The sequence below is a fragment of the Aquarana catesbeiana genome, linkage group LG04 (assembly GCF_042186555.1).
Source record: "Aquarana catesbeiana isolate 2022-GZ linkage group LG04, ASM4218655v1, whole genome shotgun sequence".
Lineage (NCBI taxonomy): Eukaryota > Metazoa > Chordata > Amphibia > Anura > Ranidae > Aquarana > Aquarana catesbeiana.
Genome location: NC_133327.1, coordinates 313,452,804 through 313,476,678, shown reverse-complemented (window position 1 = coordinate 313,476,678; position 23,875 = coordinate 313,452,804). Strand labels below are relative to the sequence as shown.

The window sequence follows — 23,875 nt, the reverse complement described above, 5'->3', positions numbered from 1 at the left end:
GCTGCAGTGGGAAGAGAAACATTTAACAAATGTGACAGTTTCCTGTTCAGCCTGCTGGCTGTTAAGCTAGTGTAAGACCCCTTTCACACAAGCTTTCCGATCAGGTCTGCCTGTCAGTTTTTCAGGCTGACATGTTTGGACGCTCCATTCACTCCTACGGAGTGGCGGATGTCAGCGCTGACATGTCCGCTGATATCCGCCACTATCAGATCTGATCCTGTTCGTGAATCCAGACAGATGATGACCCTATTTTCCATCCGTCTGGTGGATCAGATGAAAACAGACAGGCGGTCCGTCCTCATTCGATCTCCCCATAAAGGAGAGCAGGGCTCTGACAGGTCCGTCTCTGCACAGTGAGCGGAGACAGACCTGTCATCCGCCTGCTCAGTGGGGATCAACAGAGCGATCCCCCGCTGAGCAAAGCGGAGTCTGTCGGGCAGATTGCTGTGTGTAAGGACCCTTAAGCCATTTCCCCCCATTTCTCAAATGTTCTTTCAATTTTTCTGGTCTAATGTGCATAAGGCTATATTTCCTCTTAGGATCAAATATTACATTCACTCTGTGAAAGGCAACAAATGGAAATTAACATTTCATACATATTTTATACACATAGACCACTATCTATATACACGTTATAGACCAGTGATATAGAAAGTACTGAAAGTATCAAAGCATGAGTCTGAAAGCCAAGCAAATAGCTTTTTTATTCAAAATGATTAGAAATGGCAGCCTGCATGTATCTCTCATAAACAGGTTTCCTTTATAGGATCAGCAAAGTCCAGTTGGATATTTACGTTTCTGGTGTAAGCTGATTGGCTGCATCACTCACCAGCCTTGTACATCAAGTAAATTCTCAACAGCTGAAATGTCAGCTTCAATGTTACAGTGGAAAGGCTTGCATTTGCTGATAAAATACAAAAAAAAAAGTGAATTTGTGGATAAATTACGCAAATTGTGCATCTAGTCTCTTCAATCTGCAGGTCCAACAGTGCTGATAAATTTATAAGATTCTTATTATATGTTTGTTATGAAATGGGAATCAAAGCAGTAAATATACTGTGCGTAAATTCCAGTTCTGGATGGGACACTGAATGTCCAGAGAGAAAACATTAGCTCTGAGATCTTAGCACACCTTTTCATTTTTCTTCTAAAAAAGTGCACTAACAATTTAAAGTTAAAGCGGAGTTCCTCCCTAAAGTGGAACTTCCGCTCATCGGATTCCCCCCCCCTCCCTCCGGTGCCACAATTGGCACCTTTCAGGGGGGTGCAGATACCTGTCTAATACAGGTATCTGCACCCACTTCCGGGCATAGATAGCCGCAGATACCAAATACAGTATTTGTAGCTGCTGGCTTTTAATACTTTTCTTTTTTAAGGTGGAGCTCCGCTTAAAATTTGGCTAGTTAAGCTGTGACCAGCCCAATTTCGATCAATGTGTGGCCATGTTCGCTTGACAGAAGTTAGACATGTTGGAAATGTTTTCTTGATCAGCTGCTGATCAGTGAATTCTGATAGTTGTGGGTGCCATTGTCAGAATACACAGTGTCCTGGTGTGTGTGTGTGTGTGTGTGTGTGTGTGTGTGTGTGGGTTCCATTATCCACTTTATGTGAATGGAGGAATCTCTTTTTTCAAGCAGTGGGCCAAACAAAAAAATACTTACACTGAGGTGCTTCTAAACTGCCAGTAAAAACACTGAGCGCTTTTGAAGAGCTTTCCATTAATTTCAATGGAGAGAGGCGTTTTTTCACTGCCCCAGTGTGAAAGCATTCATTAATTTTAATGGCAATAGATTTTTGTGAGCTTTTCAGGCGCTTCTTTTAGCATGAAAGCGCCTCAAAAGCGCCACAGTGTGAAAGGGGTCTTACAGTGTAGGGTGAGTTTTAGTCCCAGGATAACAAGGTGACATTTATTAAAAGGAGTAAATTATTTTCATTCAGAGGTGAGACTTATGAGATTTGCAAATAATTGCATTGTGTTTTTAGCTAGATTTTTCACACAGTCACAACTTTTTTGGAATTGGAGTTGTAATTTCCTTTATGTGTGGATAGGTATTCAAAGTGAACACACCATACTATGTACATGAACAGCCTAAATTAATAATAAAAAAAAAAACACTTGCAAATAATTGATTTGCTTCCTTACCACTTGCATATTTTAGCCAACATTCACCTTAAATCACTTGATGCCCGCGCTATAGCCATACATGGACGTCCTCCTGTGCGGCACTCTCTGTGATCACGATCCCGGCCCCTTACCACGTGAGCAGCTGTCAGCCAATGACAGCTGATCACATGATGTAAACAGAAGTCGTCGGCAATCGGCTTTTTTTTCCCCTCACGCTGACAGTGCAAAGAGAAAAAAATAAGCCGCTTATCGGCTTGTGTAAACAGGACATCAGTCCCACACACTGACGGCTACTGCTGCTAAGCAGTGCCCATCAGTGCCAGATACCAGTGCCCACCGGTACTGCTAAACAGTTCCCACCAGTGCCACCTATCAGTGCCCACTAGCACTGCCAAACAGTGCTGCCTATCAGTGCCACCTACCAGTGCCCATAAGTGTAGCCCATCAATGGAGAGAAATTACCTGTTTGCAAAATTTTATAACAAAACTATGAAATTGTTTTGTGTCAAAATTTTTGATCATTTTTTGAAAAACACGCAGTAGTGATTAAATACCACCAAAAAGAAAGCTCGCTTTGTGCGAAAAAAATGAAAAATTTTATATGGGTAGTGTAGCATGACCGCGCAATAGTCATTCAAAGTACGACAGCGCTGAAAGCTGAAAATTGGCCTGGGCAGGAAGGAGGTATAAGTGCCCAGTAGGCAAGTGGTTAAAAACTGTGGGACATCATCGCTATAGTAGGAACTAGCAGCTACATACAGGGGACCAATGTCACTTCCTGTTTCATCAGGCTACAATTCCCATAATGCAATGGAAACTAGTGTACACTACGGGCATTCATTTGGGTGGGACTGTGGAAATTTGTGGCGGATCAGTGTGCCTTTCAAGACTCTGACTCCACCCACAAAACTGCAAACTGCTCTGCTGTCCCAGGTTTGACAATAGCTTTATAACGCATTATGACACACTAAAAAAGGACACTTGCACTGCCTGCAAATCACAGCCGTGGATTGACTGTCAGTCACTGTGTGAGGTCATGGTAGGTGAGACAGGCCAGGCGTCTCCTGGCCTGTCACTCATTTAAAATAACACAATGTGAGGAGTGGGTTAGAATGAGCGTCTGAGATGCCCACTACAGCAAGTGGCAGCATAAGTACATTGCCGTTCACAGAAGAATAAACTATAGTGGATGATACAAGACCAGTGACTGAAGAAACAGCAGTGACCACCACTTTTAGTAAATGGAAATAAAGAGGAAAGAACCATTTTTTTTTAATGACCCTAGCACGGGTTTTTATATGAGAGGATAACAGTGTATAAAAACAAGAATACATTTAATAAGGGAAATAAGGACAAAAATGCAAAATAGTTCTACCTGGAGTGGACCCTAAACACTATTTTTATCTGTGTCCCATTGGGGATATTTTACCATCACTTACTGTCTCAGTGACACCTCACTATCATCACTTTCTATACCGGAGACCAACAGAGAGGGTGAATCTTCCCAGCAGGCAAGACAATAATACTCAAAAAACACTGGACAAAAACCCACCCTGCACCTTTAGGCCTCTTGCACATGATACTCTTATTTGAGTATCTACTTTTTCAGACGTAATTTCAGGCATTTTTTTTTTGGTAAGTATTTGCGTGTATTTTCGCGAATATGTGTTTGCGTTATTTTGCACGCGGTCGCACAAATTCATGCACATTTTCTCGTTCTGTAAAATAGGTAAATAGACATCTGCGCAAAGATTTTTCTATTTTTTTTTTTTTAACTGAACAATAAACAGCGCTTATTTGTGCTTCTGTGTGCATAGCCAATTACAATTAATGGGCTGTATTTAAGCTCAGAAAAAAAAAGCTGTAGTGAGCTTTTTTTAAGCTGCAGTGTTCAAGAGGCCTATAAGTGGCTCTAACGTTCATTTTTTACATTTTAATGTGTTCCCTTTCTTGCCGGTGTTCTATCGATATGTGCCATCCATCGAAAAGTACCTGTGCATGCGCAGGACAGAGCCGCACTCCAGAGGATTTGGCAATCAGCTGGAGTGACGTGACCATGGCACATGCGCACATCACAGGAGGCATATTTTGACGGCAGAGAGAATGTCACGGACACAATAAAAAGCTATTCACAGAGCGGAGGGACACCGTAGTTCTCATATTGTGCCTCGCTGTTGCAGGGCGGGGTTTCAGTCTGCTCAAGGTCGCCTTTTGTCAGTGTTACACGTCGGCTTTAGTGTCTTGATCAATGCCTGTTGCCTGTGTCTAAGGGCGGGTTGCAACACAGAAAAAAACGCCCTTCAACACAGCCACAAGCTGACCTGCAACAGCGAGGCATAATGTAATAACTACAGTGTCCCCCTGTGCTCTGTGAATAGCTTTCAATTGTGTCCGTGAAATTCCCTCTCCCTTCTGTGATGTGCACATGCGCCATGGTCGCGTCACTCCAGCTGATCGGGAAATCAGCTGGAGTGTGGCTACATCCTGCGCATGCGCGGGCACTTTTCAACGGAGGGTACATATCGATAGAACACTGGCACAAATCCCAGAAGAGGAGGTAAAGGACCGCTCTGTGCAATACTATTTCACAGAAAAGGCAAGTATAACATATTTCTTATTTTAGGAAAAATATAACATCTAAAACCACTTTAAAGCTGACCTCTTTGTTTAAGTAAAGCTTAACCACTTGCCGACCACCTCACGCAGATATACTGCAGCAGAATGGCACGGGCAGGCAAAATCACATACCTGTACGTGATCTGCCTCCCGCGGGCGGGGGGTCCAATCAGACCCCCCCCGCCCGAGGCGGTCGGCTTCTGTCCAGGAGCGATCAGAGGTGAGGGGGAGGCCATTAATTCGTGCCCCCCCCCTCGCGATCGCTCCCAGCCAATGAAATCCTTCCTCTCCTGCTGTATAGTAAACAGCGGCAGAGGAAGCGATGTCATCTCTCCTCGGCTCGGTATTTTCCGTTCCGGTGACGAGGAGAGAAGACATCCAAGCGAGTGTAAAACACACACACACACACACACACACACAGTAGAACACGCCAGGCGTACTTTACACCCCCCATCACCCCCCCGTCACACTGACACACAGCAGTTTTTTGTTTTTTTTTCTGATTACTGCATTGGTGTCAGTTTGTGACAGTTAGAAGTGGTAGGGCAGTTAGTATTAGCCCCCTTTAGGTCTAGGGTACCCCCTTAACCTCCTCTAATAAAGTTTTAACCTCTTGATCACCCTAAATCAATCTTAATCCACACCTTTCATCGATTGCTTCCATCTCCTCACCTTGCTCGTAGAGAGAGAGAGAGAGCAGACGTGCGTGCGTGTGAAGCTCCGGCTTCCAGTAGCTCCGGCCATCCGGCCACCTTTAGCATCCCCTCATCCAGGACTATCACCCAGGACTATCCTGGACCCCCAGCTATATAGTCACCGGGACCCCCCTCACCCAGCTACGTGACCGGGAACGGACGGGATCCCGGACCCTCCCGTCGCTCCGCCAGCCCCATACTCACCGCTCATCATGCCGTCACGGCAAGAACACTTCCGGCTGATCTTAGCTGTCAGCCTCCGGAGCAGTCTCACAGGACAAACCGTGGCTCCCGCCAGCTCCGCTAACGCGGCCCCCCCGCTCACCCCCAGCCTCCATCGGAAGCCGAGCACGCCATCCCACCGGGCCCAATTAGCAGACGGGACCACAACCACCCGGGAGCCGAGCATCAGGACAGCCCGCGGCTCGGGCCTAGCTCGTCGGCCATCTTGGTCCACCCAGGAGGCCGCAATCTCCACCCTTCTCCGGAGCTCAGCCAGATCACCACCCAGCAGGTCAGTACCAGGACCCGCTCCCTCCCGACCCTCCCAGGTCTGCACTGACCTACCTCCAGGTAAGACCCATCATCCCTCGGACCCCCTCTGCTGGTCCACGTCCCACCCCCCCCTCCCAGGGCACCACCGCAGCCGCCGTCCATTCACCCCCACCGCTCTAAGGCACTAGACTTGGGGGACAGACCACGGCTGCGGCATAACCTTCGGCAAACCAGCACCTCATAATCCTCCCACACCCATCCAGGGGGCTCCGTGCCCTATTCACCGGAACACCCCATGCGGGGACACAGTTTAACACCAGGGACCAGGATTCCACGGCTCTGGCCTGACTAGCGTCCTCCATAGATCCTCCAAGACGCAGGCACCACCAGGTTAATCAGTAAGCCAGCACCCCCCTCTACAAATTGCCCCCTCCCCCTCTCCTCCGGATCTCCTGCTCAGGTAAGTCCACCAGGTACCCTAGTAGTTGATCCAGGCTCCTCGAGCCGATCGCCCTTCGGGGGGTCAGGAAGGAATTTTTTCCTCTGCTGTAGCGATTGGCCAGCTCAGCTAGGGGTTTTTTGCCTTCCTCTGGATCAACAGGAGGGAGGTAGGCAGCGGGGCATCACCCCAGTACTACACACCATCTTTCAGCCGGCAACTATACCTCCAGCAGCAGAAACAGCCTCCAACCCCTCCATCCCCCAGCAACTCAGCATCCTCCTTCAGCAACAGTCTTTACCATCATGTGCAATTTCAAGTACACTGCGGATGCCCTCCACAGGCTAAGAAACACCGCCTTAACTTTACCAACCGCCACTCAAAAAAGACTAAAAAAAAGAAAAAATTATTACGGACCAAACCACAATCAACCATCAAAGACAAGGAGACACCAATCCAACCACAACAACTAGCATGCGCCCTAATCAACACCAGATCTGCAGTCAAGCACAGACTGGAAATCCACGCCTTCATCACTGAAAACAACATAGATTGCCTCTTCATTACAGAAAGCTGGCTAACACCTGACTGCAACACCATCCTAACGGAACTGGTGCCTGAGAATTACAGCATCCTAACTGAGCATAGAATAGGAAAAAAAGGAGGAGGCCTAGCAGTGATCTTCAAATCGCACCTGGTGTTCACCAAACCAGCTTCACAGAACTCAGTGCCTTTTATGGAAACACTCTCCCTGCAGCTTCAAACAACACCCCAAGACACCATTCACATACTACTATGCTACAGACCACCAGGACCAAAGACCAATCTCCTTACACCACTCACTGAATTCATTTCAATGCACACCCTGAAAAACAAAAATTTTCTGATACTTGGGGATTTCAACCTCTGGGCAAACTCTACCCAAGACCCCATCGCGACCGCCTGCATTAACCAACTGGAAGAACTAGGTCTTCAACAGCTGATAAATGCTCCCACGCATGGTTCAGGACACACTCTAGACCTCATCTTCAAACAGAATATGGACATCAACATATTCGACAACACACCGCTTCCATGGACGGACCACCACGCCATCAAGTTTAAAATCACCACTGACACCACCCTCCAAAAACAGGAACATATAACAACAACAACACATTGGAACAGATCTCAGAAGAAACTACACTCTGAACTCTTCAAAACCACTCTACCAAACAAAATAACATTGTTAAACTCAAACTTCTCAATGGAACAAACACTCTACTTCCTAAACAAGGCACTACTACAAACAGCAGACTTAGTGGCGCCAAAACGCAGAACACTCATCCGCAAAAAAAAACTCTAGATGGTTTAATGACACCCTCACACTACTGAAACAAGAACGTAAAAGAGCTGAAAGGGCATGGAGAAGAAATCCTACCAAGGAAAACCATACAAAATACAAAGTACTCACTGTGAAATACCACAAAGCAATCTTCCAAGCCAAACAAGAACATTTTTCAAACACCATCTCAACTGCTTTAAACCGACCGCGGGAACTCTTCAAAATAGTCGCCCAATCAATGAACCCTACCTGCTTAGAGCCCCCAGCAAATGATACTCAAGAATTCTGCAATGAGCTATCAAATTTCTTCATCGACAAAATCGACAATATTCGGAAATCAATTCATCAGAAAAAAAACAACTCACCCAAAGCAAGAAGAGGATACCGACACGAACATCACAAAACCACCAGATTTCTCTTTAACACCAAACTCCACTGACACGACTAGAAACATTATGAGAAGTCTTCGAGACAGCACATCTCCAAATGACATAATTCCCACAAAACTCCTGAAAGAGTGTTCCGACATTCTGGCCCCTACTATAACACACCTCATAAATCAGTCATTCAAAGAGGGGATTGTGCCAACCACCTTCAAGCAAGGTATCATCAAACCCCTTCTAAAGAAACCCAATCTCGACCCTAAGGACCCTAACTGCCGCAGACCAATAACAAGCCTCAACACCATCTCCAAGATCATGGAGAAAGCGGTAGTACAACAGCTACAGCGCCACCTGGACACACACCAACTCCTGGATCCTCTGCAATCAGGCTTTCCCCAGGGCAAGGCACTGAAACAGCACTTCTCAAAATATGGGATGATGCCCTCGAAGCAGCAGATGACGGAGAATCGTGTCTCCTGGTACTATTAGACATCAGTGCAGCATTTGACACAGTGGACCACAACACTCTACTCGCCCGCCTCACAGAAGTAGCAGGAGCCACAGATTCTGGTCTAAAATGGTTTGCATCCTTCTTAGAGAATCGCTCTCAGATAGTGAAACTAGTAGCATTCACCTCTGAAACCCGCACAATCTCCTGTGGAGTCCTGCAGGGTTCACCCCTATCACCAGTCCTATTCAACATCTACATCCGCCCACTCCTCAAAATCATCAGAAAATCGGACCTTTCCTTCCACTCATATGCTGATGACACCCAACTCTACTTTCGCATCACCGGACAAAAAGACCACCTTCAACAACTAGAAAAATGCCTCACTATGATAGATGACTGGATGACCAGTAGCTCCCTCAAACTCAACGGTTCAAAAACAGAACTTCTTCTCCTACACGCTAACCATAATGCCAAAACCAAGACTCTGTGGACACCTCCCACCATCTTAGGACAGACCATCTTCCCAAGCACCAAAGTCAAGAGTCTCGGAGTTATCTTTGACTCAGAAATGACAATGGATGCACAAATAGGATCGGTAGTCAGTGGATCCCACCATCTCCTCCGCCTGTTACGTAGACTTATCCCCTTCATCCCAGAGGAGAACAAAGCAGCAGTAGTTGAAACAATCATCAATTCCCGACTCGATTACGCTAACTCGCTCTATATAGGATTACCCCAATATCAGCTTGCGCGCTTACAACTCATCAAAAATGGGGCGGCAAGACTGTTAACAGGAAAAAAACCCTGGGAGTCAATCTCCCCATCCCTGAGGAGCCTACATTGGCTAACCGTAAAGAATCGGATCACATTCAAGACCCTCTGCCTCACCCACAAATGCATACAAGTAAACGTGCCTCAATACCTTCAAGAGAAAATAAAACACTACACACCCAATCGCAGTCTTCGATCATCTAACCAAAACCTCCTTCTCATTCCCAAATACCGCTACAAAGCAAAGGGAGAACAAAGGTTCGCAGTCCAAGGACCTCAACTATGGAACGCACTTCCACTCCACATCCGCATGGGAGAAAGCCATCTGGTTTTCAGGAAAAAACTCAAGACCTTCCTCTTTTAGAAGCTGACAACACCAAATGCATTAGCGCCTTGAGGCGATTCAGTTCGCATTTGCAGCGCTCTATAAATCTTTCATTCATTCATTCACCCCCCTGTCGCCAGTGTCACTAAGCGATCATTTTTCTGATCGCTGTATTAGTGTCACTGGTGACGCTAGTTAGGGAGGAAAGTATATAGGTTCGCCATCAGCTTTTTATAGCGTCAGGGACCCACATATACTACCTAATAAAGGTTTTAACCCCTTGATTGCCCCCTAGTTAACCCTTTCACCAGTGTTCACTGTATAACTGTTACGGGCGACGCGGGTTAGTTAGTTTATTTTTTATAGTGTCAGGGCACCCGCCGTTTATTACCGAATAAAGGTTTAGCCCCCTGATCGCCCGGCGGTGATATAAGTTAGGTTTTAGGGTCAGATAGGGTCTGCGTCGCCCCAGGCAGCGTCAGGTTAGCGCCAGTACCGCTAACACCCACGCACGCAGCATACACCTCCCTTAGTGGTATAGTATCTGAACGGATCAATATCTGATCCGATCAGATCTATACTAGCGTCCCCAGCAGTTTAGGGTACCCAAAAACGCAATGTTAGCGGAATCAGCCCAGATACCTGCTAGAACCTGCGTTTTGCCCCTCGGCCCAGCCCAGCCCACCCAAGTGCAGTATCGATCGATCACTGTCACTTAAAAAATACTAAACGCATAACTGCAGCATTCGCAAAGTCAGTCTGATCCCTGCGATCCCTAACAGTTTTTTTGGTGAACTGGCAAGCACCAGCGGCATAGTACACCCCGGTCGTAGTCAAACCAGCACTGCAGTAACACTTGGTGACGTGGCGAAGTGCAGTTCAAGCTGGTGAGGTGGCAAGCACAAGTAGTGTCCCATTGCCACCAAGAAGAAGACAAACACAGGCCCGTCGTGCCCATAATGCCCTTCCTGCTGCATTCGCCAATCCTAATTGGGAACCCACCACTTCTGCAGCATCCGTACTTCCCCCATTCACATCCCCAACCAAATGCAGTCAGCTGCATGAGAGGCATTTTCTTTATGTCCTCCCGAGTACCCCTACCCAACGAACCCCCCAAACAAGGATATAGGCGTGACACCCGCTATTATTGTCCCTCCTGTCCTGACAATCCTATAAAATTAAATAAAAAAAAAAATAGTTGTCGTTTTATTGTTCTCTCTCTCTCTTTATTCTCTCTCTATTGCTCTTTTTTACTGTATTCTATTCTGCAATGTTTTATTGTTATTATGTTTTATCATGTTTGCTTTTCAGGTATGCAATTTTTTATACTTTACTGTTTACTGTGTTTTATTGTTAACAATTTTTTTGTTTTCAGGTATGCCATTCAGCTGCAGCGCAGATTTATTTATCTTGACAGCAGCATCGTTTGCTCCCACAATATATAAAGCCGTGACTTCAGCGGAGGTGATATATGCCGAAGCATGGGGGCAGCAGGGGTCGGAGCGATTTGCTCCTACCTTTTGGGACGGATGCCCCCATGCTTTGGCATATATAAATGGTGCATGTATGCCCATCATTAGAAGTGGGTGGATGAAGGGAGGTATTCTAATGGTGGGCATACCCACGATCAATCTCTTTTTTTCGTCTTCAAGTGGTTAGAAGAGTGGGTGATGTGTGACATAAGCTTCTAAATGTTGTGCATAAAATGCCAGGACAGTTCAACCCCCCTCCCCCCCCCCAAATGACCCCATTTTGGAAAGTAGACACCCCAAGCTATTTGCTGAGAGGCATGTCGAGTCCATGGAATATTTTATATTGTGACACAAGTTGCGGGAAAAAGACAAATTTTTTTTTTTGCACAAAGTTGTCCCCAAAAGTATATATTGCTCAAACATGCCATGGGAATATGTGAAATTACACCCCAAAATACATTCTGTTGCTTCTCCTGAGTACAGGGATACCACATGTGAGACTTTTTGGGAGCCTAGCCGCGTACGGGACCCCGAAAACCAATCACCGCCTTCAGGCTTTCTAAGGGCGTAAATTTTTGATTCCACTCTTCACTGCCTATCACCGTTTCGGAGGCCATGGAATGCCCAGGTGGCACAACCCCCCCCCCCCCCCAAATGACCCCATTTTGGAAAGTAGACACCCCAAGCTATTTGCTGAGAGGTATGGCGAGTATTTTGCAGACCTCACTTTTTGTCACAAAGTTTTGAAAATTGAAAAAAGAAAAAAAAAAATGTTTTCTTGTCCTTCTTAATTTTCAAAAACAAATGAGAGCTGCAAAATACTCACCATGCCTCTCAGCAAATAGCTTGGGGTGTCTACTTTCCAAAATGGGGTCATTTGGGGGGGGGGGGGGGGTTGCGCCACCTGGGTATTCCAAGGCCTCCGAAACTGTGATAGGCAGTGAAGCGTGAAATCAAAAATGTACGCCCTTAGACATCCTGAAGGAGGTGATTGGTTTTCGGGGCTAGGCTCCCAAAAAGTCTCCATACTCAGGAGAAGCAGCTAAATGTATTTTGGGGTGCAATTCCACACATGCCCATGGCCTGTGTGAGCAATATATCATTTAGTGACAACATTGTGCAACAACAAAAAGAAAAAAAATGTGTCACTTTCCTGCAACTTGTGTCAAAATATAAAATATTCCATGGACTCAACATGCCTCTCAGCAAATAGCTTGGGGTGTCTACTTTCCAAAATGGGGTCATTTGGGGGGGTTTTGTGCCATCTGGTCATTTTATGGCCTTCAAAACTGTGATACGTAGTGAGGAGTGAAATCAAAAATTTTTGTCCTTAGAAATCCTGAAGGCGGTGATTGGTTTTCGGGGTCCTGTACGCGGCTAGGCTCCCAAAAAGTCCCACACATGTGGTATCCCCGTACTCAGGAGATGCAACAGAATGTATTTTGGGGTGCAATTCCACATATGCCCATGGCCTGTGTGAGCAATATATCATTTAGTGACAACTTTTTGTAAATTTTTTTTATGTCATTATTCAATCACTTGGGACAAAAAAAATGAATATTCAATGGGCTCAACATGCCTCTCAGCAATTTCCTTGGGGTGTCTACTTTCCAAAATGGGGTCATTTGGGGGGGGGGGGGTTCCAGAAAATGTACCCTAGTTTGTAGACGCTATAACTTTTGCTCAAACCAATAAATATACGCTTATTCACATTTTGTTTACCAAAGACATGTGGCCGAATACATTTTGGCCTAAATGTATGACTAAAATTGAGTTCATTGGATTTTTTTTATAACAAAAAGTAGAAAATATCATTTTTTTTTTTCATAATTTTCGGTCTCTTTCCATTTATAGCGCAAAAAATAAAAACTGCAGAGGTGAGCAAATACCATCAAAAGAAAGCTCTATTTGTGGGAAGAAAAGGACGCAAATTTCGTTTGGGTACAGCATTGCATGACCGCGCAATTAGCAGTTAAAGCGACGCAGTGCCAAATTGTAAAAAGTGCTCTGGTCAGGAAGGGGGTAAATCCTTCCGGGGCTGAAGTGGTTAAAGCGAAGTTCCACCCACATATTTGATTTTTTTTTTTTTTTTTTAAACGAACTCAGACTATTATAGAATGTATATTATACAATTGTTACTCATCATTAGCGCTTCATTTCTAATTATTTTATTTAAAAAAAATACCTTTGATTGAGCCTTCTCGGGCATTCCCATCTTACTTGTGGGCAGGCAAAGCCCACAAGCATATTCTTCCGGGATACGGCGCTGCTGTATTCCCAGCATGCCCTGCCCATTCTCACACATGCGCAGTAAAAGCACGTAGCGGCGCAGGAAACTACACAGGATACCATCACAATGGGCGGCGGCATCGGAAGTACCCGCCCCGTTGTGATGGCCAAATACCGTGATTCTAGCCCTCGCTGCTGCCCACTGACTCCTGGGAAATGTGACACACATCTCCCAGCAGCAGTAGGTTATTTGCTGCACAGTAATGTAAAGTTTGCTGAAAAAAAAAATATTAAAAGCCAGCAGCTGCAAATACTGTAGCTGCTGACTTTTAATATATGGACACTTACTTGTCCAGGGAGCCCGCGATGTCGGCAGCCGAAGCCGATCCGTCCGTCGGCTCTCGGCTGCTGCCACCGTCATCCTCGGTAAGGGAATAAGGAAGTGAAGCCGTGCAGCTTCACTTCCTGGTTCCCTACTGCGCATGCGTGAGTTGCGCTGCTAGTCCTCTCAGATCCCTGCTGTGTTCTGTGTCTCACAGAATACAGCGGGGGAGGACGGGGTAGGCGCCGGAAATGGCATAGGTCACCACAATCACCGCGGTGATCTATGCCAGGAAGTGGGAGCCAATACCTGTATTAGACAGGTATCTGCTCCCTCCTCCCCTCTGAAAGGTGCCAAATGTGACACCGGAGGGGGGGAGGAACCTAAAAAGTGGAAGTTCCATTTTTGGGTGGAACTCCACTTTAAGGTGGAGGTAAACTCACCTTATTATAGGCTTACCTGTAGGTACAGTGAATATCTCCTAAATTTGCACTGTTTAGGAGATACTCACAAGGGATGCTGCCGGTAACGTCACCGGCACATGCGCTCTGAAGGGACGGCATACCTGTGTCATCCCTTCAGAGCTCTGTGATGTCACTGTGGCCCTGGCCATTCATACAGCCAGAGCCTGCAAAAACCTGGAAGGAAGGCCTGGTGAAGATGGCAGTGCTGGGGATCCGTGACAGCGCTGCGTGGTAGGGATCTGCTTTACAGGTAAGTCTGTCATAATGTGCTAGTATGTGGTACATTCTAGTACATTATGACTTAACCCTGCAGGGGGGCCCACTTCATTTTTATTTATGTGACAGTTTACTATCACTTTAAATAAGAAGTCTTGCCAACGCTAAGTGTATTCCTGTGACCCGCATTCAGCCCGCTTCCTACTGATGTCACACAACCAGTCCAGACTCTGGGCAGATCCTGACAATAATGTCAGAACCCATCCAGATGCCTGACTGGTAGCTGGCCCAGAATCTCAGTACGCTGCTGAGAGCCTGAGCCAGCTGCTCTTGCCCCATCCACAGTGATGAGTGATCAGCAGTCTTTGATCAGCCAGTTCTTGATGTAGAGGCAGCAAGGGACAGATGCAGCATCGGATTCATGTTGGGAAAGCAGGTAAGGAAACTATATATTGGGTGGGGGAGAGCCCTTTTCAGAGACACAGTTCCCTTGCCCTGCATGTTGGTGAGAATAGCACCGATGGAAAAAAATATCTAACAAAGCTAAGCATTTTGCCATGTTCCGTAACACAGAATAAAATGCATGACAGCAGGGCCACTGAGAAGTATCTCTCAAGCTTTTACTCCAATTGGAATTTTCAGCACAGACTGGCATCTGATTGGTAGTTGTGAGGCATTCAATACAGATCTTATTCATGCGATAGTGCAGAGAAAACACTTGCTTTGTTTCACTGTCCTAACCTTTCAATAAACCAGTAGAGAGTAGGTAAAAAACAAAGAGCAATGCAGAAATAATCCTGTTTTCACACCAACTTCTTAAATTCTGTTTACAGTTCTCTGCAGAAACTGGCATGCGATTAAGGCCAGGTTCACATTATTGCCAGAAGGCATGTAATCGCATGCATTTCTGCAGCTGCATCAAAAATTTGCTGCTTTTAAGCAGACACATGGGGGTGCCATTACCTTCAATGGCAACCCTATACACTGAAATACGGGATACGGTTTTCCGAACGCTAAAATGCATGGTGCCAAAGCATGAAGCGATTTCTCCGTGGCCACATTTTTTTATTTATTTATTTTTTTTTTAAAGGTGCAGAAATTTTTTTTTTCCGCTTGGCCACAGGGAAACGTGAAGATGAGAACCTAAAAACTTAAGGGTACTTTGCACACAATACTGATGTTTGAACATCAGTATTCCTGGCAGAAATTTCTTGCATTTATTTTGCACCTAAATGAGTAAAGTAAATTCTAGCTCCCAGAAAGCAATTCTAATCTATTCAAATTAACAATGTACGAACGCATAAAATACTGACTGGCAACGCATATGTTTTTTTTTTTCTTAATGATCTAAATGCAGTTCATGTTTACGCCCTATGTGTTCAGGTACATTGAAAACAACGTCTGCACTTACATCTGTGTAAAAAAAAAAAAAAAAAAAAAAAAAAAAAAAAAGCATGGAATTCTAAAAATGTTGCGTTTTTAGACATAAATGTGCAAGAGGCCTAAAGTGGATCTCCAGCTTTTAGTGTAGTTAATGTAGTTTGTAAGGACCAATCTGGTACAAACTATTACCTTCACTAAGAGATGCAGTGGTTGGGAGTGCTTCTTAAACTGTATATACCCTCTGCTACATACTCTATGCAGCGCTGTGTTCTGGCAGTGGAATGGGAACTTCCCATCCACACCCAGAACAAAATCGAGTCAGGATGAGTGATGCTCAGCCATTCACAGGCAGCTTTATATTTTATGAATGAATACAAAGCTTCTTTTGCCTGGCTAAGGCAGTGGTGCGGGAGGATGACACCATGATTTCTGTCTCAGCCAACCACCCAAGGAAGCTATTCATTCATAGAATACAAAGCTCCCTGTGAATGGCTAAGCAGCTTTCAGTCCGACTCGATTTTGTTCATTTATACATTGCTGGGAACTACCTCCTGTGAATTTAAATCAGTTTAATGGTTACTGCAGTTTACCTCCAGTAAGAGCATGACAGCATAACAACTGCATCATGAATAACTTTATTAATGATGATTCAAGATTAAGGGTATGGCCTAAACAATTTTCCTACCAACATCTACGTACCTAAACCCTGTTCATCTCCAGTGCATGCCCCCAGAGCCTCTGCACTGCCAGCTCCCTAAGCCCGTAGATGATTGGCCTATGTAGACAGAGCCCATGAACCTCCAGATCAGATAACTTCATTATTGATGATTCCAGATGCAAGGGGAAGCACAGTGGTGTGGTGGTAGCACTCTCGCCTAGCAGTAAGAAGGGTCGCTGGTTCGAATCCCAACCACGACACTACCTGCCTGGAGTTTGCATGTTCTCCCTGTGCCTGCGTGGGTTTCCTCCGGGTACTCCGGTTTCCTCCCACACTCCAAAGACATGCGGGTAGGTTAATTGGATCCTGTCTAAATTGTCCCTAGTATGTATGAATGTGAGTTAGGGACCTTAGATTGTAAGCTCCTTGAGGGTAGGGACTGATGTGAATGTACAATGTATATGTAAAGCGCTGCGTAAATTGATGGCGCTATATAAGTACCTGAAATAAATAAATAAATAAATATTGCCTAGACAAATTTCCTACCAACACCCACATCCCCAGCAACTGTTCACAGATGTTGGCCCATGCAGACAGAACCCGCAGACTGACGAGCCATTCTTGTATAGTCTGTGGACAGCTGGCCAATGCAGACAGAACCAGTGGAATGCGGAATGAACTCATGGACCACAGAGCCATGCAGACAGATTTCGTAGAGTTCCAACCTGCACTGTCAGTGTCTGTGCCCTGCCGGCCTGGGCAGACAGAGCCCATGCACCCCCGGTGTTCTGTCGAAATGGCCAACTCTTCAAAATCAGGCTCTGCACCTTTCTCTAATGCACCATAATATATATGTCTGTGTATTTTATATCACAGGCTTCTCCACTTCCAATGATGCTGTGCTCTAGTTTATTGCAGGCTGCATAGCAATGCTTCCAGTGCCTGTAACTGCTCCAGATGTTTACATGCAATGGCCGTGAGTCCCCAGGCGGTGAGGACATGGGGCAGCTAATTGTGGGCTAGGGGTCCTCGAGTTCTGTCTGCCATCCATGAACAAATGGTTGCACAGGCCAGCAGTCCAGGGGATCTGTGTGCACAAGTTTTCTGACAAAATAGCCAACTCGTCAAAATCTCCAACTACGTCATTTCCGGTGACTCTCCAGCGGCAGATTTTGACAAGTTGGCTCTACTGCCCATGCGCGTGTGCACCCGATAGAATAGCAGAAACCCCCGCCAGCTGTAGGAGAACTGACGAGTTTTCAAAAAAAAAAAAAAGCTTAGTGACGTACCTTGTACATAAAGGGGAATGTGGGACTTTAAATGAGGCAATTGACTTGTGGAGGTGGCGTATATAGTAATCATTTTTTATTTGTAACAATAGTAAAAAAGTATTTTCATATGTATACATGCACAATGGCATAAACATAATGGATACATATACATTTTTTTTTTTTTTTATGTATTTGAACCCGTGCCTCATTTAAAGTCCCAAATTCCCCCCTCTTGGCTAAGTGATGTACCTTGTGCACTGCGGCAATTGGCAGATCCGAGAAAAACTTGTCGAGTTCTCCAGCAGCTGCCGGGGGTTTCTGTTATTCTGTCGGGTGCACATGCCAGTAGGAACATATCAAAAAACTGGTGCTGGAGAGTCACCGGAAGTGACGTAGTTGGAGGTTTTGACGAGTTAGCTATTTTGGCAGAAAACTGGCAGTGCACAGGTGCTGTCAGGCACACAGATCCCGCGGACCGCCGGCCCGTGCACACAGATAACCCCGGACCGCTGGCCCGTGCACACAGATCTCCCGGACCGCTGGCCCGTGCACACAGACCCGCCGGACCGTGCACACAGACCCGCCGGACCGTGCACACAGACCCGCCGGACCGTGCACACAGATCCCCCAAACCGTGCACACAGATCCCCTGGACTGCTGGCCTGTGCAACCATTTGTTCATGGATGGCAGACAGAACTCGAGGACCCCTAGCCCACAATTAGCTGCCCCATGTCCTCACAGCCTGGGGACCTCCAACCATTGCATGTAAACATCTGGAGCATGCACTGGAAGCATTGCTCTGCAGCCTGCAATACCATGGAGCACAGCATCACTGGAAGTAGAGGAGCCTGTGATATAAAACACCCAGACACATATTATGGTGCATTAGAGAATGGTGCAGAGCCTGACTAATCCGTGCCCCCGCCGATGTACGTTGTGAGGGAACTCAGCACAGCACAGCTGCACACAATACGAAGAGCCGTATACAGACAACACTCTCACCATCCAGAAAGTGGCTCTGCCCGCCTCCCGCCATCTTTCCTCTTACTCCATGCCAGACAACAAGCAGAATCCCGAAGAGCGCGGCTCCGGAGTCTGCAGACAGTCAGTCAGAAGGGGACATGTCACACAGGCCTCAACCGGGAGAAAATCCAGGAGGCCGCAGCTAGAGTGATAGGAGGAGCCTGACACACATACACAGGCCGGGAGGAGGGGGAATGGGGGGGGATTACTTGGTCTACAGCGGTGGCTGGACTGACGGCTGAGCGCTCCGATGTAGACAGCACCACCTGGGCTTCGGAGGCTTACATTGCAATCTCATCTACAGCCCTCTCACTTCCTCTATATCAGCATTCTAGTGTTGGACGTCCCCGGGTCACTACATGTACATAGAGACATAGACTGCTTTGTCCTAGCTTGCTGTAGATCTGACACATTCTATAGAGCCCCGCTTCTCGTGCTGACATTTCTATTTTCTATAATAGATGAGAAATATAACATGTCAAGTCATAGATGGGTAGACACTTGTATCATACTTCATATCTCTAGGGAAAGCCCTATATGTTATTAGTGGATAGAGTGGGGAAGGCCTCATTCACTCTGGCACTGACATACATGACATTTGTAAACATATATAAATAAAGTATGGCTCATTCTCACCACAATCCGTATGTTCAGAACACACCCAGATAGCAAGCAATTGTGCTGCAAGTTTGAAAATGACTTGCTAAGCTATTACTGGACTTGCCCGGCTTCACGAGTTTGCACAATTACAGCAAGTCGGTGGCGGTTGCTGTTTTTTTTCTGTGGGGATAGCAAACACCCCCCATGTTTGGTCGGTCGGCTGCACCCCCCTACCCTGGCACTTACCCCATTGGTTGCAGGCATGTTGCGGGCTCCTATGGGCGGGTTGCAGTCTCCTATGGGCGGGTTGCAGGCAGCGGCCGGGTTGCGGGCTCCTACGGGCAGGTTGCGGGCAGCAGCTGGGTTGCGGGCTCCTATGGGCGGGTTGCGGGTAGCAGCTGGGTTGTGGGCTCCTATGGGCGGGTTGCTGACAACTGCCAGTTTGCAGGCTCCTATGGGCGGGTTGCAGGCAGCAGCCAGGTTGAGGCTCCTATGGGCGGGTTGCGGGCAGCGGCCAGGTTGAGGCTCCTATGGGCGGGTTGCGGGCAGCAGCCAGGTTGAGGCTTCTATAGACGGGTTGCGGGCAGCGGCCAGGTTGCGGGCTCCTATGGGCAGCGGGCAGCGGTCTGGGGCTGCATGAGTGCTGCCGGAACTGGGGCGCTACAGTTCATTGAGGGAATCATGAATGCCAACATGTACTGTGACATACTGAAGCAGAGCATGATCCCCTCCCTTCGGAGACTGGGCCGCAGGGCAGTATTCCAACATAACGACCCTAAACACACCTCCAAGGTGACCACTGCCTTGCTAAAGAAGCTGAGGGTAAAGGTGATGGACTGGCCAAGCATGTCTCCAGACCTAAACCCTATTGAGCATCTGTGGGACATCCTCAAATGGAAGGTGGAGGAGCGCAAGGTCTCTAACATCCACCAGCTCCATTATGTCGTCATGGAGGAGTGGAAGAGGACTCCAGTGGCAAGGCAGGGTTAAGGCAGTGCTGGAAAATAATGGTGGCCACACAAAATATTGACACTTTGGGCCCAATTTGGACATTTTCACTTAGGGGTGTACCCACTTTAGTTGCCAGCGGTTTAGACATTAATGGCTGTGTGTTGAGTTATTTTGAGGGGGCAACAAATTTACACTGTTATACAAGCTGTACACTCACTACTTTACATTGTAGAAAAGTGTCATTTCTTCAGTGTCACATGAAAAGATATAATACAATATTTTTTTTTTTTTTACAAGAATATAATAAAATATTTACAAAAATGTGAGGGGTGTACTCACTTTTATGAGATACTGTATGTGCCCAGGTCAGATTTCATGAATGGAGTTTACATCTAATTTATTAATCATCTATTAATCCTTGGATCAGCTCAGGTTATCAGCCTTCTTCACTCCTCCACAGACTCCAATTAATCTTCAACTTCCCATGTACTGGTATCTCCCCAATAAATCACATGAAACAGAAAGGCAAATACATAGTGCTTCCCATTTGAACTCCCTTTTTAAAAGACCCCAATAAAATCACACACTCCATAGGAGGAAGAAGCCGCTGCAGAGAGTGGAGAGCTGGCTAATGAGATATTAACAGGAGTGCTTGTTTGTAATTTTATTCCTGTAAGTGAGATTTTATTGGGGGCTTTTAATAAAAGAGTTAAAACGGGAAGCACTATGTATTTGCCTTTATGTTTCATGTGATTTATTGGGAAGATACCAGTACATGGGAAGTTGAAGATTAATTGGAGTCTGTGGAGGAGCGAAGAAGGCTGATCACCTACCAGGGATCTTCAAACTACGGCCCTCCAGCTGTTGTGGAACTACACATCCCATGAGGCATTGTAAAACTCTGACATTCACAGCCATGACAAGGCATGATGGGATTTGTAGTTCCTGAACAACTGGAGGGCCGTAGTTTGAAGACCCCTGCGAGCAGATCCAAGGATTAATAAAGATGAGCATGTTGTAATTTGCCTAAGGTGAGCAGGTTTTTCAACTGGTTTGTGAAGGTGTACTGATCACTGGATACAAGGAAAAGATGAATAGAGTATCACGGTGATCTTAACCACTTGATCACTGGGCACTTAAACCCCCTTAATAACCAGACCAATTTTCAGCTTTCAGTGCTCTCACGTTTTGAGTGACAATTACTCAGTCATGCAACACTGTACCTATATGAAATTTTTGTCCTTTTTTTCACACAAATAGGGCTTTCTTTTGGTGGTATTTAATCACCACTGGGTTCTTTATTTTTTGCGCTATAAAAGAAAAAAGACCGAAAATTCTGTAAAAAAATGCATTTTTCTTTGTTTCTGTTATAAAAATTTGCAAATTAGTAATTTTTCTTCATATATTTTGGCCAAAATTTATACCGCTACATATCGTTGGTAAAAATAACCCAAATTGGTGTATATTATTTGGTCTTTGTGAAAGTTATAGAGTCCAAAAACTATGGTGCCAATATCTGAAAATTGGTCACACCTGAATTACTGATGGCCTAGTTAATTTCTTGAGACCCTAACATGCCAGAAAAGTACAAATACCCCCCCCCCCCAAATGACCCCTTTTTGGAAAGAAGACATTCCAAGGTATTTAGAAAGATGCATGATGAGTTTTTTGAAGTTGTCATTTTTTCCCACAATTCTTTGCAAAATCAAGATTTTTTTTTTATTTTCTATTTTTTCACAAAATTGTCATATTAGCAGGTTATTTCTCACACACAGCATATGCATACCACAGATTACACCCCAAAACACATTCTGCTATTGCTCCCGAGTATGGCGATACCAGATGTGTGAGACTTTTACACAGCGTGGCCACATACAGAGGACCAACATGCATGGAGCACCTTCAGGCAATCTGGAGCACCCAGGCCAATTCTGACATTTCTCTCCTACATGTAAAAATCATCATTTATTTGCTAGAAAATTACATAGAACCCCAAAATAATATATATATATATATATATATATATATATATATATATATATATATGTGTTTTTTTTAGCAAAGACCCTAGAGAATACAATGACGGTTGTTGCAACTTTTTATCTTGCACGGTATTTGCGCAGCAATTTTTGGAACGCGTTTTTTTAGAAAAAAAACATTTTTTTGCTTTAAAAAAAAAACCATAACAGTAAAGTTAGCCCAATATTTTTGCATAATGTTAAAGATGAAGTTATGTCGAGTAAATTGATACCTAACATGTCACCCTTGCACACGCTCGTGGAATGGCGCCAAACTTCGCTACTTAAAAATCCCCATAGGCGACTCTTTAAAATTTTTTACTGGTTACATGTTTTGAGTTACAGAGGAGGTCTAGGGCCAAAATTATTGCTCTCGCTCTACCGATCCCAGCGATACCTCACATGTGTGGTTTGAACACCATTTTTATATGTGGGCGGGACTTACATATGCGTTCGCTTCTGCATGCGAGCACACGGGGACACTGGGAATTTTTTTTTTTTTTTTCAATTGTTCATTTTACTTTATTTATTTTAGTTTGATGCTTTTTTCCAAAAAAATAATTTTTTGATCACTTTTATTCCTATTACAAGGAATGTAAACATCCCTTGTAATAGGAATATGGCATGACAGGTCCTCTTTACAGTGAGATATGGGGTCAATAAGACCCCACAACTCACCTCTAGGCTGGGAAGCCTGAAATAACAAAAAAAAAAAACGATCCTGGCTTCGATCCTAGCGTTGAGTCGGTAGAAGCACCTGAGGGCGGCAGGAGGGGGGGACGTCCCCTCTCGCCTCCCGTAAGAACGATCAAGCAGTGGAACAGCCACTATGATCATTCTTATGGTGTAGGGAATCGCCAGCTGAAAAAGCTGATATCTGAATGATGCCTGTAGCTGCAGGCATCATTCAGATATCCCAGCACATGACGGCCGGCAGGCAGGAAGTGGTTAAAACGCTTTTTTTTTTTTTAACACAAAGTTGTCCACTTATACAATATTTCTAACACATAGCATGTACATACCAAAAATGACACCCCAAAATAGATTCTCCTACTCCTCCTGAGTAGGGCGATACCACATGTGTGAGACTTCCACAGCCTGGCCACATACAGAGCCCGAGTACAGCTGAGTATGGCTGAGCATGGCCGAGCATGGCTGGGTATGGCCGAGCATGGCTGGGTATGGCTGCGTATGGCTGGGTATGGCAGAGTATGGCTGGGTATCACCGAGTATTGCAGAGTATGGCTGGGTTTTGCAGAGTATGGCTGGGTATGGCAGAGTATGGCTGGGTATGGCAGAGTATTGCAGGATATTGCAGATTATTGCGGGGTATTGCAGGGTATTGCGGGGTATTGCAGGGTATTGCGGGGTATTGCAGAGTATTGCAGGGTATTGCAGAGTATTGCGGGGTATTGCAGAGTATTGCGGGGTATTGCAGAATATTGCAGAGTATTGCAGGGTATTGCAGGGTATTGCGGAGTATTGCGGGGTATTGCAGGGTATTGCAGAGTATTGCAGAGTATTGCGGGGTAATGCGGAGTATTGCAGGGTATTTCAGAGTATTGCAAAGTATTGCGGGGTATTGCAGAATATTGCAGGGTATTGTGGGGTATTGCAGGGTATTGCAGAGTATTGCGGGGTAT

General features: G+C 45.6%; 1 protein-coding gene across 6 annotated transcripts in view; it reads right to left on the bottom strand.

Moving 5' to 3' along the window:
* SENP6 (SUMO specific peptidase 6) overlaps positions 1–18,884 on the bottom strand; it is a 172,576-nt gene extending 153,692 nt beyond the window's left edge. For 3 of the 6 annotated variants that reach the window (XM_073626821.1, XM_073626822.1, XM_073626823.1), the window contains exon 1: positions 18,643–18,884. In XM_073626821.1, coding sequence (XP_073482922.1) covers positions 18,643–18,676 — 34 coding nt within the window. In that variant the 5' untranslated portion in view covers positions 18,677–18,884. The remainder of the gene's footprint in view (positions 1–18,642) is intronic. The other 3 variants (XM_073626824.1, XM_073626825.1, XM_073626827.1) reach the window with 1 other exon arrangement.
* Positions 18,885–23,875: the final 4,991 nt, after the last annotated feature.